This window comes from Tympanuchus pallidicinctus, unplaced genomic scaffold (genome assembly GCF_026119805.1).
Source record: "Tympanuchus pallidicinctus isolate F22 unplaced genomic scaffold, pur_lepc_1.0 scaffold4, whole genome shotgun sequence".
NCBI lineage: Eukaryota > Metazoa > Chordata > Aves > Galliformes > Phasianidae > Tympanuchus > Tympanuchus pallidicinctus.
The window spans coordinates 24,380,364-24,393,794 of record NW_026294758.1 but is presented as its reverse complement, the minus strand read 5'-3'; the positions used below and the strand labels follow the sequence as shown (position 1 = coordinate 24,393,794).

Here is a 13,431-nt window from a genome sequence, read left to right as displayed (position 1 = left end):
TCGAGGCCCTGGAGCATGTCCAGAGAAGGGCAACAAAACTGGTGAGGAGTCTGGAGCACAGGCCTTATGAGGAGTGGCTGTGGGAGCTGGGATTGTTCAGTCTGGAGAAGAGGAGGCTCCAGCAGATCTCAGCACTCTTTGTAACTACCTGAAGGGAGGTTGTAATGAGCTGGCAGTCGGCCTCTTGTCTCGTGTAGCTAGTGATAGGACTAGAGGGAGTGGCCTCAAGTTGCACCAGGGGAGATTTAGGCTGGATGTTAGGAAATACTACTTCTCTGAAAGAGTGGTCAGGCACTGGAATGGGCTGCCCAGGGAGGTGGTGGAGTCACCGACCCCGGCGGTGTTCAAGGAGTGTTAAGAGGTGTTGAGGGACATGGTTTAGTGAGAGCTATTGGTGATCGGTGGATGGTTGGACTGGATGATCCTGTGGGTCTTTTCCAACCTTGGTGATTCTGTGATTCCATGAATGCTTTTGCCAACTGCCCGGTCCTCCAATTTGTCAAGATCTCTCAGAAAGTTGTCATAAGGGAGCCAGCGGCTCATCCCAAGTTAGTGTTATCCACAAACTTGCTTAGTACGCCTCACGTCCTACATTCAAGTCAGTTATGAGAACACTCACTGGCCCTGAAATTTTTGTTCTCCTATTGCTTGAAGCTGTCACAAGGCAGACGCAATCCCTCTTTTGTTAATGCTGCAGCTTTGTTCGACTTTGGCCAACCCATGAACACCACGGCTCGACATACTACAGCAAAACACGGTGTTTTCAGCACCGCTGTGTTTGTGCGTTATTTTGTTTGGTGCAGGCTGAACAAGTGGGAGCATTCTTGCTCTTTCTGGCACATCTGATTCCACGCATCTCATTTTACATGAAAAGGAGGTGGTTTGTTTTTCTGCTCCAACAATTCATCATCAAGCAGGCCTAAGTGCCCCATTTCTGAAAAAAACACCCATTTTTCAAACTTATACTTTGCATATACTCTCTTTCTGTAACTCCCTAGTGATCCTCAGATTGCCAGCCTCCACCTCAAGGTCAGTCCCAAGGCCAGTTCTGCTCCCTAGGTGCATCTCTCTCGAGTGCGCTCACAGCTGCCACTTTCACAAAGCTTGGGTACACTCTGCAGCCCAAATGCAAAAATATCATTACCACTCTACAGAGTTTATTAATAATGAAAAATAACAGCGTCTTACAAGACTTCCAAGTTGGTTTCTAAGCACTGAAAGCGAGACCAGCAAATAACTCATCAGTGGCAAAACTGCTAATGACTTCTATTTTGTACCAGAAGGTACCTAATTTGATAATGAATACTGTATGAAATGGAGACAATATCAAAATGGACTTGGGAAGCACAAAATTAGCAAGGAAAACTCATTAAGATCAACAGAAAAGTGTTTCACCAATATGAGAAGATATGGGGAATTCTGCTCGTTGATGAAATCCTACAACTTTTCCCCAAACACAAAAGATATTGATATCTGGCATTTAGTCTTCAGAGAACTGATATTGTATGATTTATTCCCAGATTTTTTTTTTTAATGTTTTTTGGGGGGGGAACAGCAAAACAAACAAAATGTGGTTGAACACATTTTTTCTTCTTGAATCGAAATAGGAGACGTTGATAAACAACTCAACATATTAATCGGAGAAAGAAGGCTGCCTGCTGCAGGCTCATAGAAGTTGTTTATGGTTCAGAGTGACTTCCCTAGGATTAAAAAACAAACAAACAAACAAACAAACAAAGAGTAATTATTTCAACTTTTCTTTCTGTGTAGAGAAGCTCTGAACGTTTTTTGTTGGTTAGTTGGTTGGTTGGCATGTGTTTTACTGTAGATTCCCTTCAGACTGTAAAAATCTGTTTGTCAGGAACTGAGTGACTTTAGCTCTTGCAACAGAAGCTGTGTCACTGTAGCACTGAATCTTGTCATGGCCTGAGTTAGTTCAGATGTGGCATCGTGGTAATACAACTCCACTGCTTTTTATGATAATACATTTTTTTGTGCCTCCAGTCAATGCAACTGAGGTCAATGCTAAATCTTCAGTATACTCAGTATAATAGAAAAGTGGAACTTTATTTTCTACATACATACTGTTGCTGTATTTTATTGAGAAAAAAAAAATTGAAGTAAATTAATGCTTTGGAACCTAAATGAAATGAAACTTAACTGATGACAGATAATTCAGAAAGAAGAGATGAACAAGAAACACGTAAGGATTGTTTCTGGAACTCCTGTGGTTCCCAGGTCTTGAGTCAGAACAGCAATTTAGTTTTGGCAGGCAGATACAGTTTCCGTGCATGTATAAGGTGAACTAAATCATTCAACGCTATTACATGTAAGTGGTTGAGTGAGCAACTTCAAGGAGAAAGACTGCAAAGGCTTGTCACCTTCTTGTTTACATTATAGCCAATAATCTTGAACATCACCAGATGATATTGCCCTGTCTCTGAAATCTCCCACAATCCTTGTCCTGAAACCACTTGTGACGATATGTTTTGGCAGTGAACAAGAGCAGAGAAAAAAAAATAGTAACATGTAAAAGTATGGCAATGAATAAAAACATCGCCTCCACGAATCTGTTAGAGAGGTGCATGATTAGTTGCATTTTTTAGAGTCTACCAGACACATACTTTGATCAAAATTTCTCCTTGATCTATGTTTTTATAAGTCTCTCCATTATCCAGTAAGGACTGAGTTCAAGATACAGGCTTCCTATTCAACTGAATACGAATAGGATTTCTACCTCCTACTCTGATGCCCACCTTCATTAAACTCTGTGGAATTTGGCATCTGAGATTTTTACCCCTTCTTTCAGTTTTAGTGAAAACTCATGAAGAATTTCAAACATTATTTCAGGAGAGACTGGAAGCAGGCAGACGGATGGGCAAACTGACAGGCCATTGATTTAACTGATGGATAGACCTCCCCCCTCAGTATTTTTAAAAATAAATATGAAGAAGTAAAAATTACAGAGAATAAGGGCAGATGAAAAAGAAATGCATCAGTAACTTGTACAAGTAACCATGATGGGTTTATTTTGGAGGGCCACCAGGTACCCTCCATGCCACCTTCCCATCTGGACTCCTCTAAGAGACAGGGGGAGAAAATACTGTGAAAAAAATCATGGTCTGATATAAGAATAAACAGATCATTCACTAATGATGGTAAAACCATGGACAAAACAGGCTTAATGTGGGGATGATGAGTTTAGTTTGTTGCCAGTTAATAAGAGAGTAAGTCAGCGAGAACTGAAGTCAAACTAAAGATCTCTTCTCCACATCCTATTCTTCCCAGGCTTAGCTTCAATTTCAGTCTCAGTTCTTCTACATTGTCTTGGACTGAGTAGTACAGAGGAATAGGGAACAGAGCTGTGGTGAGTTCGTAGTGCTTTGTTTCTGCCGCTACTCCATGGTCACTCTGCCTCTGCTCCATGTGGGTCCCTCCCACAGGATGCCAGCCCTCCCACACTGATTCTGTGTGGGCTTCTCACAGGCTGCAGCTCTCCCAGCACCATTCCAACATGGCTCAGTAGCACAGGGCTCACCCTTCAGGCACTGCTTCACATGGGTCCCCACAGGTTGCATTTCCCCCAGCCCCTTGTCTCACCACAGCCTGCTCCCTACAGGCTGCAGCTCTGACCTGGACTGCTCCTGCTGGAGTATCCATGAGCTGTGTGTCCTCCTGGCCTCATCCCCTCATGCACTATTGGTGGGCTCCTCCATGGCTGCATGGGGAGAAATGCCCATGAGCTGAAGGGGGACAGCCTGCTCCTCCAGGAACCTCTCCTGGGCTGCAGGGAGCTTCTGCTCTGTGCCTGGAGCTCCTCCTGCCCTCCCTCTGCACTGACCTGGGTGCCTGCAGGGCTGCTTCTCACCCATTTATCACCCATATTTCCCAGTTGCTGTTGTGCAGGAGTTTTCCCTCTCGTAAATCTGCTGTCACAGAGCACACCCAGTACTATCTATGGCTTAGCTCTGGTGGCGTGGGTCCCTTTTGGTCTTTTGGACCTTTGGGGCTGGCTCTGCTCTGACATTGATCAGCTTGCCCTGTAAACCTAATACTGTAACATAGATGGGGAGGAGGCATGGCTCACAACTGCAGAAGTTTTCCCTCTCATAAATCTGCTCTTATTTGAAGAATATTTACTTTGTCTAAGCATTTGCCAGAAATTATTTCTGAAGCTAATTGTGAAAGAAGATTTTAAAAAGTCTTACAAGTTAATACTTTTGATAAAGGAATCTACAGCTAGTAGTTCGTTGTTATTATTGTTTAATATAAAGAACGTGTCTCCCTCCAATTTATAGGAGGGAGAGGAGGTTTTTTTAATACCTGTATACCTGGTGTGAGATTAAAAATAACAGTCCAAATGTTGGTCCAACCAGTTTATTGCAGATCTTAATCAGGGAGATGGGGAAGGGGAGGACGGACACTATTATGAATTAGGGTAATGGGGAAGGGAAGGAGGGCGATAGAAAAGATAAGAAAGAAGAAGCAAAGAGTCTTTACAGGACGCGAGAGGGAGATAGTCACCACCATGGAACCAGCGTTGTTCATAGTTCAGTCACTGCTCTTCAGTAGTGGTGGGTCATCTGCCATTGCTGTTGTGTTGACAGTGATGGTGACCACGGTGATGATGGCCCCTTTTCAATGGTTCCAAAGTGGTCAAGTCAGCTGTCTTTGGAGGGAGAGTTCAAATCCAAAGTGGTTGAGTCAGCTCTCCTTGGAGTGGCAGCTTCTAGCTCTGGGATCTCAGCAGCGACTCCTTTTTTCCCATCTTCCAGGCTTTGTCAGCAGATAAGAGGGAGCAGAGATGCCCACCTACATCCTGTATTTCATGGGACACGATGGTAACATTCCCCAATTTTCCCCTACCAAGCTGGAGCTATTTAGTCACAGGCCAGATCTTCTGCCCATAAACACTCCTCAGCACTCTCTTCTGGAGGCAAGCAGCTCTGGAGATAGGGGCTTTCAAATGTCCACAAAGTGATGTCAATGGTCACACGGTAGCACCCATCACTCGCCTCTTCAATAAATCAATCTCTTATCACAAGAAATACTACAGGAAGCAAGTTTTGAGCCAAAAAACAAAGAAGAATTCTCACAGAAAGTATACAAACTACCACGTTTAAGAACCTAGACAGAATCAAATTTTAAAAAGTCTTGTGTCTACATTTAATATTGGCCTAAGCTTGAGCTGGAACTCAAAATGGATGAAAAGCTACCTGAATGCAGATGAGCATTTCCTTTGCTTATAGGCACAAACTTTTCTTGTTTGATCCTTTCTTAAAGATCCTTTCTTACAAGCCTGAGAGGAGAAAACATAATGGGAAAGTGGGCCTATGTCTTGGATCACATTACTCAGTGAGTAATATTCACCAAGAAGCAATTTAGACAAAATGATGAATTACTTCTGAAGGGAAGGGAAACTGTCAAAACTACACTTTGCAGTTATGTTTCCTTGCCTATACAACCTATAAACTACAGAGGTGAAAACAATGGCAATACCTATGTGGCACTAGGCTATTTTGCTTATATGACAAAATGGATGAAAGATTATGCATGCATAAAATAAGTGACACACATGTATTCACACACAACTCATACCAAATTCATTTTTCTTTCTTTTTTCTTTTTCTTTTTTTTTTTTTCTTCCCCTCTCCACTCTTCCTCAACCCCCCCCAACCCGATAATCCCTTTGGTTTGTTAGTTATGGTCAACTTATTTGCTTTGCTACTTATTTGATTCCTCTACTGTAACTATTCCTTGAATGGCAGCTGTATGCAACAAATTTGAATTTCTGACTTTGAAACTCATGATGATTAATTGAAGCTCATTTTAAGAAATGAGCAGCTGTATGCAACAAATTTGAATTTCTGACTTTGAAACTCATGATGATTAATTGAAGCTCATTTTAAGAAAGCACATGTTAAATTCTTACTGAAAACCAGTTAAAACACAGGATTGTTAAAATCCATATAATAATTTTTCTAGTCCTGTCGATGTACATGTTGATGCACATGTTCATTAATAAAGGGAAGCAGCTTAGCAGCTTTCTGAGAACATACTGCATGCTACACCCCACTACTGCTGTGAAAAGTCAGCCCCTTGAGCAGCAGTAGGCATGATGCATTTTACCACATGCTTCTACAATCTGGACCTAGGCAGAATGCCAGGTACATCCTGTGTGACACTGATACAGACATGTTTGAGTACCTTGGGCTTCAGAGAATATGTCCTGCTCATCCTGCCCAGATGCTGCCCGCACGCAGGCCAGAGCTGGAGGGCAGCCTCAGCTTGGTCCATAAACACATTTGGTGTTTTCAAAAGCATATTTGCTGTTTCTGTGGAAGATCCCAGTCTGCACAGGATTTGAAATTAAGACACAGTTCTGTTTTCAATTTATTTTTGTATATTCAGTGAAGACTGCAATCAACAAGTTAGCAGCACTGGTTACTGCATACAGCTATCAACTATCTAGATATGATCAACTATCAATACAATTTTTCTCCTGCTTCACTGTAGTCTACTGTGTTCAGCAGATTTTGTTACCTAAATCCTGACTCCAGTTTGTGCCAGAGTTCTGAGGAGAATGACTTGTTCATTGCCTGCATTTTTTTAGGCATATTTGTAGTGAAAATCTAAAACAAACAGATAGTTTAAATCGTGCTCAGTGCACTAGCACCCCACTCATCTTTACAGTGTGTTGAGACACTATTAGTTTACTGAGTTAAGCTTCCCTTCATTTCACTAACCTTTTATGAAATCAGATCTTAAAAACATGGAAACAAATTAACCTCTAGTATAACACTATCAGCATAACTACAATAGCTATGAATTCAGGCTGCACTCCTTAAAATCACAGAATCACAGAATCACAGGACGGTCCAGGTTGGAAGGGACCTCAAGGATCATGAGTATCCAACGGCCTCCCCTGCATCCCCTCCCGCCACAGGCAAGGCCACCAACCTCCATGTTTATTGCTAGACCAGGCTGCTTAGGGCCCCATCCAACCTGGCCTTGAACACATCCACGGACAGGGCATCCACAACCTCTCTGGGCAGCCTGTTCCAGCACCTCATCACTCTCTCTGTAAAGAACTTCCCCCTGACATCCAACCTAAATCTTCCCTCCCTCAACGTAAAACCATTTCCCCTTGTCCTGCTGTTATCTACCCTTTCAAAGAGTTGATTCCCCTCCTATTTATAGGCTCCCTTTAGGTACTGGAAGGCTGCAATGAGGTCACCCCACAGCCTTCTCTCCAGCCCAAACAAGCCCAGCTCTCTCAGTCTGTCTTCATGGGGAGGTGCTCCAGTCCCCTGATCATCTTTGTGGCTCCCCTCTGGACCCTCTCCAACAACTCTCTGTCTTTCTTGTACTGGGGGCTCCAGACCTGCACACAGTACTCCAGATGGGGCCTCATGAGAGTAGAGCAGAGAGGGACAATCCCCTCCCTGTCAATGCTGGCCACCCCTCTTCTGATGGAGCTCAGGATACCATTGGCCTTCTGAGCTTCAAGAGCACACTACTGGCTCATGTTAAGTTTTTCATCCATCAAGACCCTGAGGTCCTCCTCTGTGGGGCTGCTCTCAAGGACTGCTCCTTCCAGTCTGTGTGGATGCCTGAGATTCCTCCGGCCCAAGTGCAAAACCTTGCACTTTGCTGTGTTGAACCTCGTTAGGTTCACCAGGGGCCACCTATCAAGCCAGCTGAAGTCCCTCTGAGTGGCATTCCTTCCTTCTACTGTGCCAACCGCACAGCTTGATGTCATCAGTGAACTTGCTGAAGATGCACTCGATTCCATCCTTGATGTCATTGATAAAGGTGTTAAAGAGCATCGGTCCCAAGACAGACCCCTGTGGAATGCCACTCATTACCGGCCTCCAGCTGGACACAGAGCCATTGATCACCACCCTCTGTCTGCAGCCTTTCAACCAATTTCTTATCCATCGAGTGGTCCACCCATCAAATCCACATCTCTCCAATTTGGAGATAAGGATGTGGTGGGGGACCATGTCAAAGGCTTTGCTCAAGTCCAGCTAAATGACATCGATCGCCTTTCCCTTGTCCACCGATGCCGTCACTCTATCACAGAAGGCCACCAGATTGGTTAAGCATGACCTTCCCCTGGTGAAGCCGCTCTTGCTGTTCATGGATCACACACACATTCCTCATGTCATCAAGCATGCCATCCAGGAGGGTCTGTTCCATGATCTTCCCAGACACAGAGATGAGATCCACTGGCCTGTAGTTCCCCAGGTCCTCCTTGCTCCCTTTCTTACAAATAGAACATGAGAAAGGGCCCCGGGCCGCCATCTCTCCGCCATGTATGCGGGACGCAGTGGCGAGGCCAGCCGAGAGGCGCCGACACGCTGCCGAGGGGGGCTCGGCCGCCCTATGGAGGCGCAATCCCGCTCGGCGGTGCGGCGGGGCTTCTTACCTTGGCCGCCGCCGCTGCCAGGAAGGAATTTATTTCCCTACTTTTTACCTACAGGTTCTTAGCCTGCTTGGGGCTCTTCCTCAGAGGCAGCTCTTCACAATCTATCCGCTTCTTAACACGGAGGGAAGCTCCCTCACCCCTTTTGCCCTTGCTGTCTCTTCTAAAAAGCTTGTAGCTCACAGCTGTGGTGTTCCAGTTCTGTGATTAATTGCACTTTGTTTTTTTGATAGCATGTTAGGTCATAGCTTTCTTGTTGCACCATTGTTTCCATCCCCTCCTTCCCCCCCCCCTCCAGTGCTTGGCAATGGAAGGAAAGATCAGTAGGGGTTAGTTATGTCCAGGTCCTTTAGAAAAATCATGGCTGTCAGGTGAAGACTGATGAGTAGAAGAGAAACATTTTTAGAGAGGATAAAAAGGAAGACCCAAGAAACAACAGGCTAGTGAGCATCATTTCTGTGCCTGGGAAGATCATGGAACAGATCCTCCTGGAAGCTATGTCAAGGCACATGCAAGATAAGGAGTTATTCTGAGACAGGCAGCATGGCTTCACCAATGGCAGATCAATACCTGACCAATCTGACGGCCTTCTACAATGGAGAAAGGAAGAATAACTGATGTAACTTACTTGGTCTTCTGCAAGGCCTGTGACAAGGTCCCACAAAACATCCTTATCACTTAGATGGACAGAGATGAATTTGATGATTTGAAAACTCATGGGTTTCTTGGTCATGGGAAGGTCTACATGACATCAGACCTGCTGGTGCCTGTTAGGTGCACCTTTCTCTGCTAGAACGCACCTTTCTCAGAAAAGGAATTTTGCATTGGAGTTAGCAGGACTGATAAAGAGGGCTTAAAAGTAGATTTGAAGAGGGAAGTAGATAGAACCTGGTCAAGTAGTTATAAACTATGGGACGTCTCACCATAATGAGAGGGACAGTATGCTAGTGAGATCTTTCAGTATGCTCCACAAGGTGCTGCGTACAATAAAGCACATCTGAAGTGCTTCAACACCCATGCATGCAGCATGCAGAACAAGCAAGAATATCTAGAAGCCTTGTCTCAGTTCCCAGATCTATGATGTCATTGAAATATGTGAAATCTGGTGGGAGGAGTCTGGTAACCAGTTACAGGCTCTTGGGAAGAGACAGACAGGACAGAAGAGGAGCAGTGGTGGCACTGTAAGTCATGGAGGGGCTGGACTGCACAGGCTCTTCAGGCTAGAGAACAGAAGGCTCTGCGTACCTTACAGTGGTCTTCTAGTACCTGAAGGAGGCCTACAGGAAAGCTGGGGAGGGGCATTTTATATAGGTGTGTAGTGACAGGACAAACAAAATAGTTTTAAACTGAAAGAGGATAGATTTAGACTAGGTTTTAGGAAGAAATTCTTTACTGTGAGGGTGAGGGTGGTGAGACACTGAAACAGGTGCCCAGAGTGGTTGTGAATGCTCCTCCCTGGAAGCGTTCAAGGCCAGGCTGGATGGGACTTTGAGCAACCTTGTCTAGAGGTAGGTGTCTTGGCGTGTAGCAGGGGAGTTGGAACTAGATGATCTTGAATGTCCCTTCCCACCCAAATTACACTTTGATTCTATGGTTCTATGACTAGAAGGTGTTCTAAGCAAGTTTGCTGATAATAATGAATGAAAAGCTGTTGACTCTGTTGAGGGTGGAGAGGCTTTGTAGAGAGATCGAGACAAATTAGAGAGCTGGGAAATCATCAACCGTCTGAAATTTAACAAGAAGAAGTGCCAGATTCTGTACCTGGGATGAGGAAATCCTGGCTATATGTACAAACTGGGGAGCAGCCACACTGAAAAGGATCTGGGGGTCTATTTTGACAGCAACTTGAACATGATTCAACAGTGTGCCCTGCCAGCCAGTATGTCAGCTGCATGCTAGGGTGCATCAAACATGGGTGTCATTGCTAGCTAGTTGAGGGAAAAGATAGTCCCACTCTACACTGCACTGGTACAGTCTTACCTTGAGCACTGAGTGCACATATGGGTGCCACAATATAAAGACCAAGACTCTTGGAGAGTCCAAAGGAGTGCTACAGAAATGGTGAAAAGTCTGAAAGGAAAGACGTATTATGGGAGCAGCTGAAGTCCCCTGGCTTGTTCAGCCCAGAGCAGAGGAGCTGAGGTAGCGTGATGGTAGCTGCAGCTGCTCACATGGAGCAGAGGGGCTGCGCTGAGCTCTGCTCCCTGTGACAGCGACAGGGCCTGAGAGAAGGGCATGGAGCTGGGTCAGGGGAGGGGCAGGGAGGATGTTGAGAAGGCTGAGGTCCTCAATGCCTTCTTTACATCTGCCTTTGATAGGCAGATCAGTTATCCTCAGGGCACTTTAGCCCTGACCTGGAAGCCTGGGATGCTACACAGAATACACCCCATTAGACAGTTAGAGAGCTCCTCCTCCATCTGAACTGTTACAAGCCCAGGGGACCGGACGGGGCTCCACCCTAGAGTGCTGAGGGAGTTGGCGGGGGTGACTGCAGAGCCACTCTCCACCATCTACCAGCACCCCTGATTATCTGGAGAGGTCCCAGAGGATTGACTCCCATCTACAGGAAGGGCAGTAAGGAGGATCTGGGGAACTACATGCCTGTCAGCCTGACCTCAGTACCAGGGAAAGTTATGGAGCACATCATCTTGGCTGAGATCACATGGCACGCGTGTGGCATCCAGGGGATCAGGCCCAGCCAGCATGCGTTCATGAAAGGTAGGTCATGCTTGACCAAGCTTCTACAACTGGGTGACCAGACTGGTAGACAAGGGAAAGGCTGAAGATGTTGCCTACCTACACTTCAGCAAAGCCCTTGACACGGTCTCCCACAGGCTTCACCTGGGGAAACTGGCTGCCATGGGCCTGGACAGGTTACCCTTCTTTGGGTAAGGAACTGGCTAGAGCGCCATGCTCCAAGAGCAGTGGTTAATGGAGTTAAGTCCAGCTGGTGACCCGTTACAAGCGGTGTCCCCCAGGAGTCGGTACTGGGGCCCATCTTGATTGATATCTTTTTTAATTACCTAGATGAAGAGATTGAGCGCACCCTCAGTAAGTTTGCAGATGACACCAAGCTGGGAGGTGGTGTCGATCTGCCTGAGGGTAAGAAGGCCCTTCAGAGGGATCTAGATAAGCTGGAATGCTGGGCTGAGGTGAATGGGATGAGGTTCAGCAAGACTAAGTGTCGGGTCCTGCACTTTGGCCACAATAACCCCATGTAGCACTATGGGCTTGGGGCAGAGTGGCTGGATGACTGTGAAGAAGAAAGGGACCTGGTGGTGTTGGTTGATGCTTGGCTGAACATGAGCCAAAAGTGTGCCCAGGTGGCCAAGAGGGCCAATGGCATCCTGGCCTGCATTAGAAACAGTGTGGCCAGCAGGAGCAGGGAGGTGATCATCCCCTGTACTCAGCACTGGTGAGGCCGCACCTCGAGTATTGTGTTCAGTTTTGGGCCCCTCACTACAAGAAAGACATTGAGGCCCTGGAACGTGTCCAGAGAAGGGCGAAGAAACTGGTGAGGGGTCTGGAGCACAAGTCTTATGAGGAGAGGCTGAGGGAGCTGGGATTGTTCAGTCTGGAGGAGGCTCAGGGGAGACCTCATTGCACTCTACAACTTCCTGAAGGGAGGCTGTGATGAGGTGGGGTCTGGCCTCTTCTTCCAGGCAACAAACAGGACCTGAGGAAATGGCCACAAGTTGCACCAGAGGAGATCTAGATTACACATAAGGAAAATCTTTTTCTCTCAGAGAGTGGTCAGGCACTGGAATGGCTGCCCAGGGAGGTGGTGGAGTCGCCATCACCGGCAGCGTTCAAGAGGCGTCTGGATGAGGAGCTGCAAGATGTGGTTTAGTAGCTTGTGGTAGCAATGGTTATGGGAGGATGGTTGGAATAGGTGATCTTGTAGGTCCTTTCCAACCTTGTGATTCCATGATTCTATGTTAGGGAAAGGTTCTTCACTAGAGGGCAGTGGGCATGGAGCAGGCTGCCCGGGACAGCGGGCATTGCCCTTAGCTGCCAGAGTTCAGGAAGTGTTTGATCCACGCAGTCAGACTGTGAATTTTGGGTGGTCCAGCGTGGAGCGAGGAGTTGACCTTGGTGATCCTTACAGGTCCCTTCCAACTTGGGTTACTCTTTGATTCCAGAATTGTATGATTCTAACCCTAACCAATACTTAGGCATCTTCACAGATGCCTGCACGGGCACACCGCACTGCTAACTGTATTCAAGATACCAGCAAGGCCCTCTTTTGTGCTCTTTCCCAGTTTAGCAAGGTGGGTTACCCTGGCCAGTCTCAGTGAAGTATCAGTGCTGACAATAATAGGACTAAAACTCCCTCCCCTCATACCGGCGCCCCTTTACTCCTGAAGGAACATTTCAGTGATTCTACTCCTTCTGTCAAAAAGCTTCCAGTGCTAGCGCTACGAAGGGCCGAGACAAAAGCCACCCGCAGCCGCGTGGCCGCCTTTCTACGACCTGGGAGAGGCTCTTCAGGAAGGGAACAAAGACAAAGCAGCCGGCCCCTACCGGCCAAGGCTCTGGGGACGCTAAAGACCACACGCGCCCCCCGCCCAGCACGGCCTGCGGGCGAGAGGCGGGGCGCAAGTAAGGAGCCGTAGCGCCCCGCCTCGCGCGCTGACGGAACGACGCTGCCCGACTCCGGCGCGCAGGCGCTGGTGCAGCCGTTGCGGGCGGCTCGGATGCGTGTTGTTTTGTGGTCGTCGCCGGCGTTCGCGTCGTGTCAGTTCCCACTGACTGCGTGCGTCTCTCTCTCCGCAGCGAGCCATGTCCTCTCCCAGGAGCGCCTCCCCGCAGCAGCACGACGGGGCCGCAGGGTACGCCTCTGCCTTCGCGTCTGCACGCTCGGCCGCTTCCTCCTCCGCGTCGGGCCGCGGCAAGACGTTGGCGGATGCCCGCGTCTCCGAGGAATTGGAGATCGCGTTGGACCTGGCGCTGGAGCGGTTCTTGTGCAGCGATGATCAAGGTGGGGTTCTGGTGGAGGTGTC

At 47.2% G+C, this 13,431-nt stretch overlaps 1 protein-coding gene across 6 annotated transcripts in view; it reads left to right on the top strand.

The window, feature by feature from the left end:
* The first annotated feature begins 13,062 nt into the window (after nucleotides 1-13,062).
* Nucleotides 13,063-13,431, top strand: part of YTHDC2 (YTH N6-methyladenosine RNA binding protein C2) — a 32,054-nt gene continuing 31,685 nt past the window's right edge. For 2 of the 6 annotated variants that reach the window (XR_008210528.1, XM_052700960.1), the window contains exon 1: nucleotides 13,063-13,409. Coding sequence is in view for 3 of the 6 variants with exons in the window: in XM_052700960.1 (XP_052556920.1) it covers nucleotides 13,211-13,409 (199 nt within the window). In the remaining 3 variants the exon portion in view is untranslated. The remainder of the gene's footprint in view (nucleotides 13,410-13,431) is intronic. The other 4 variants (XR_008210526.1, XM_052700959.1, XM_052700961.1 and 1 more) reach the window with 4 other exon arrangements.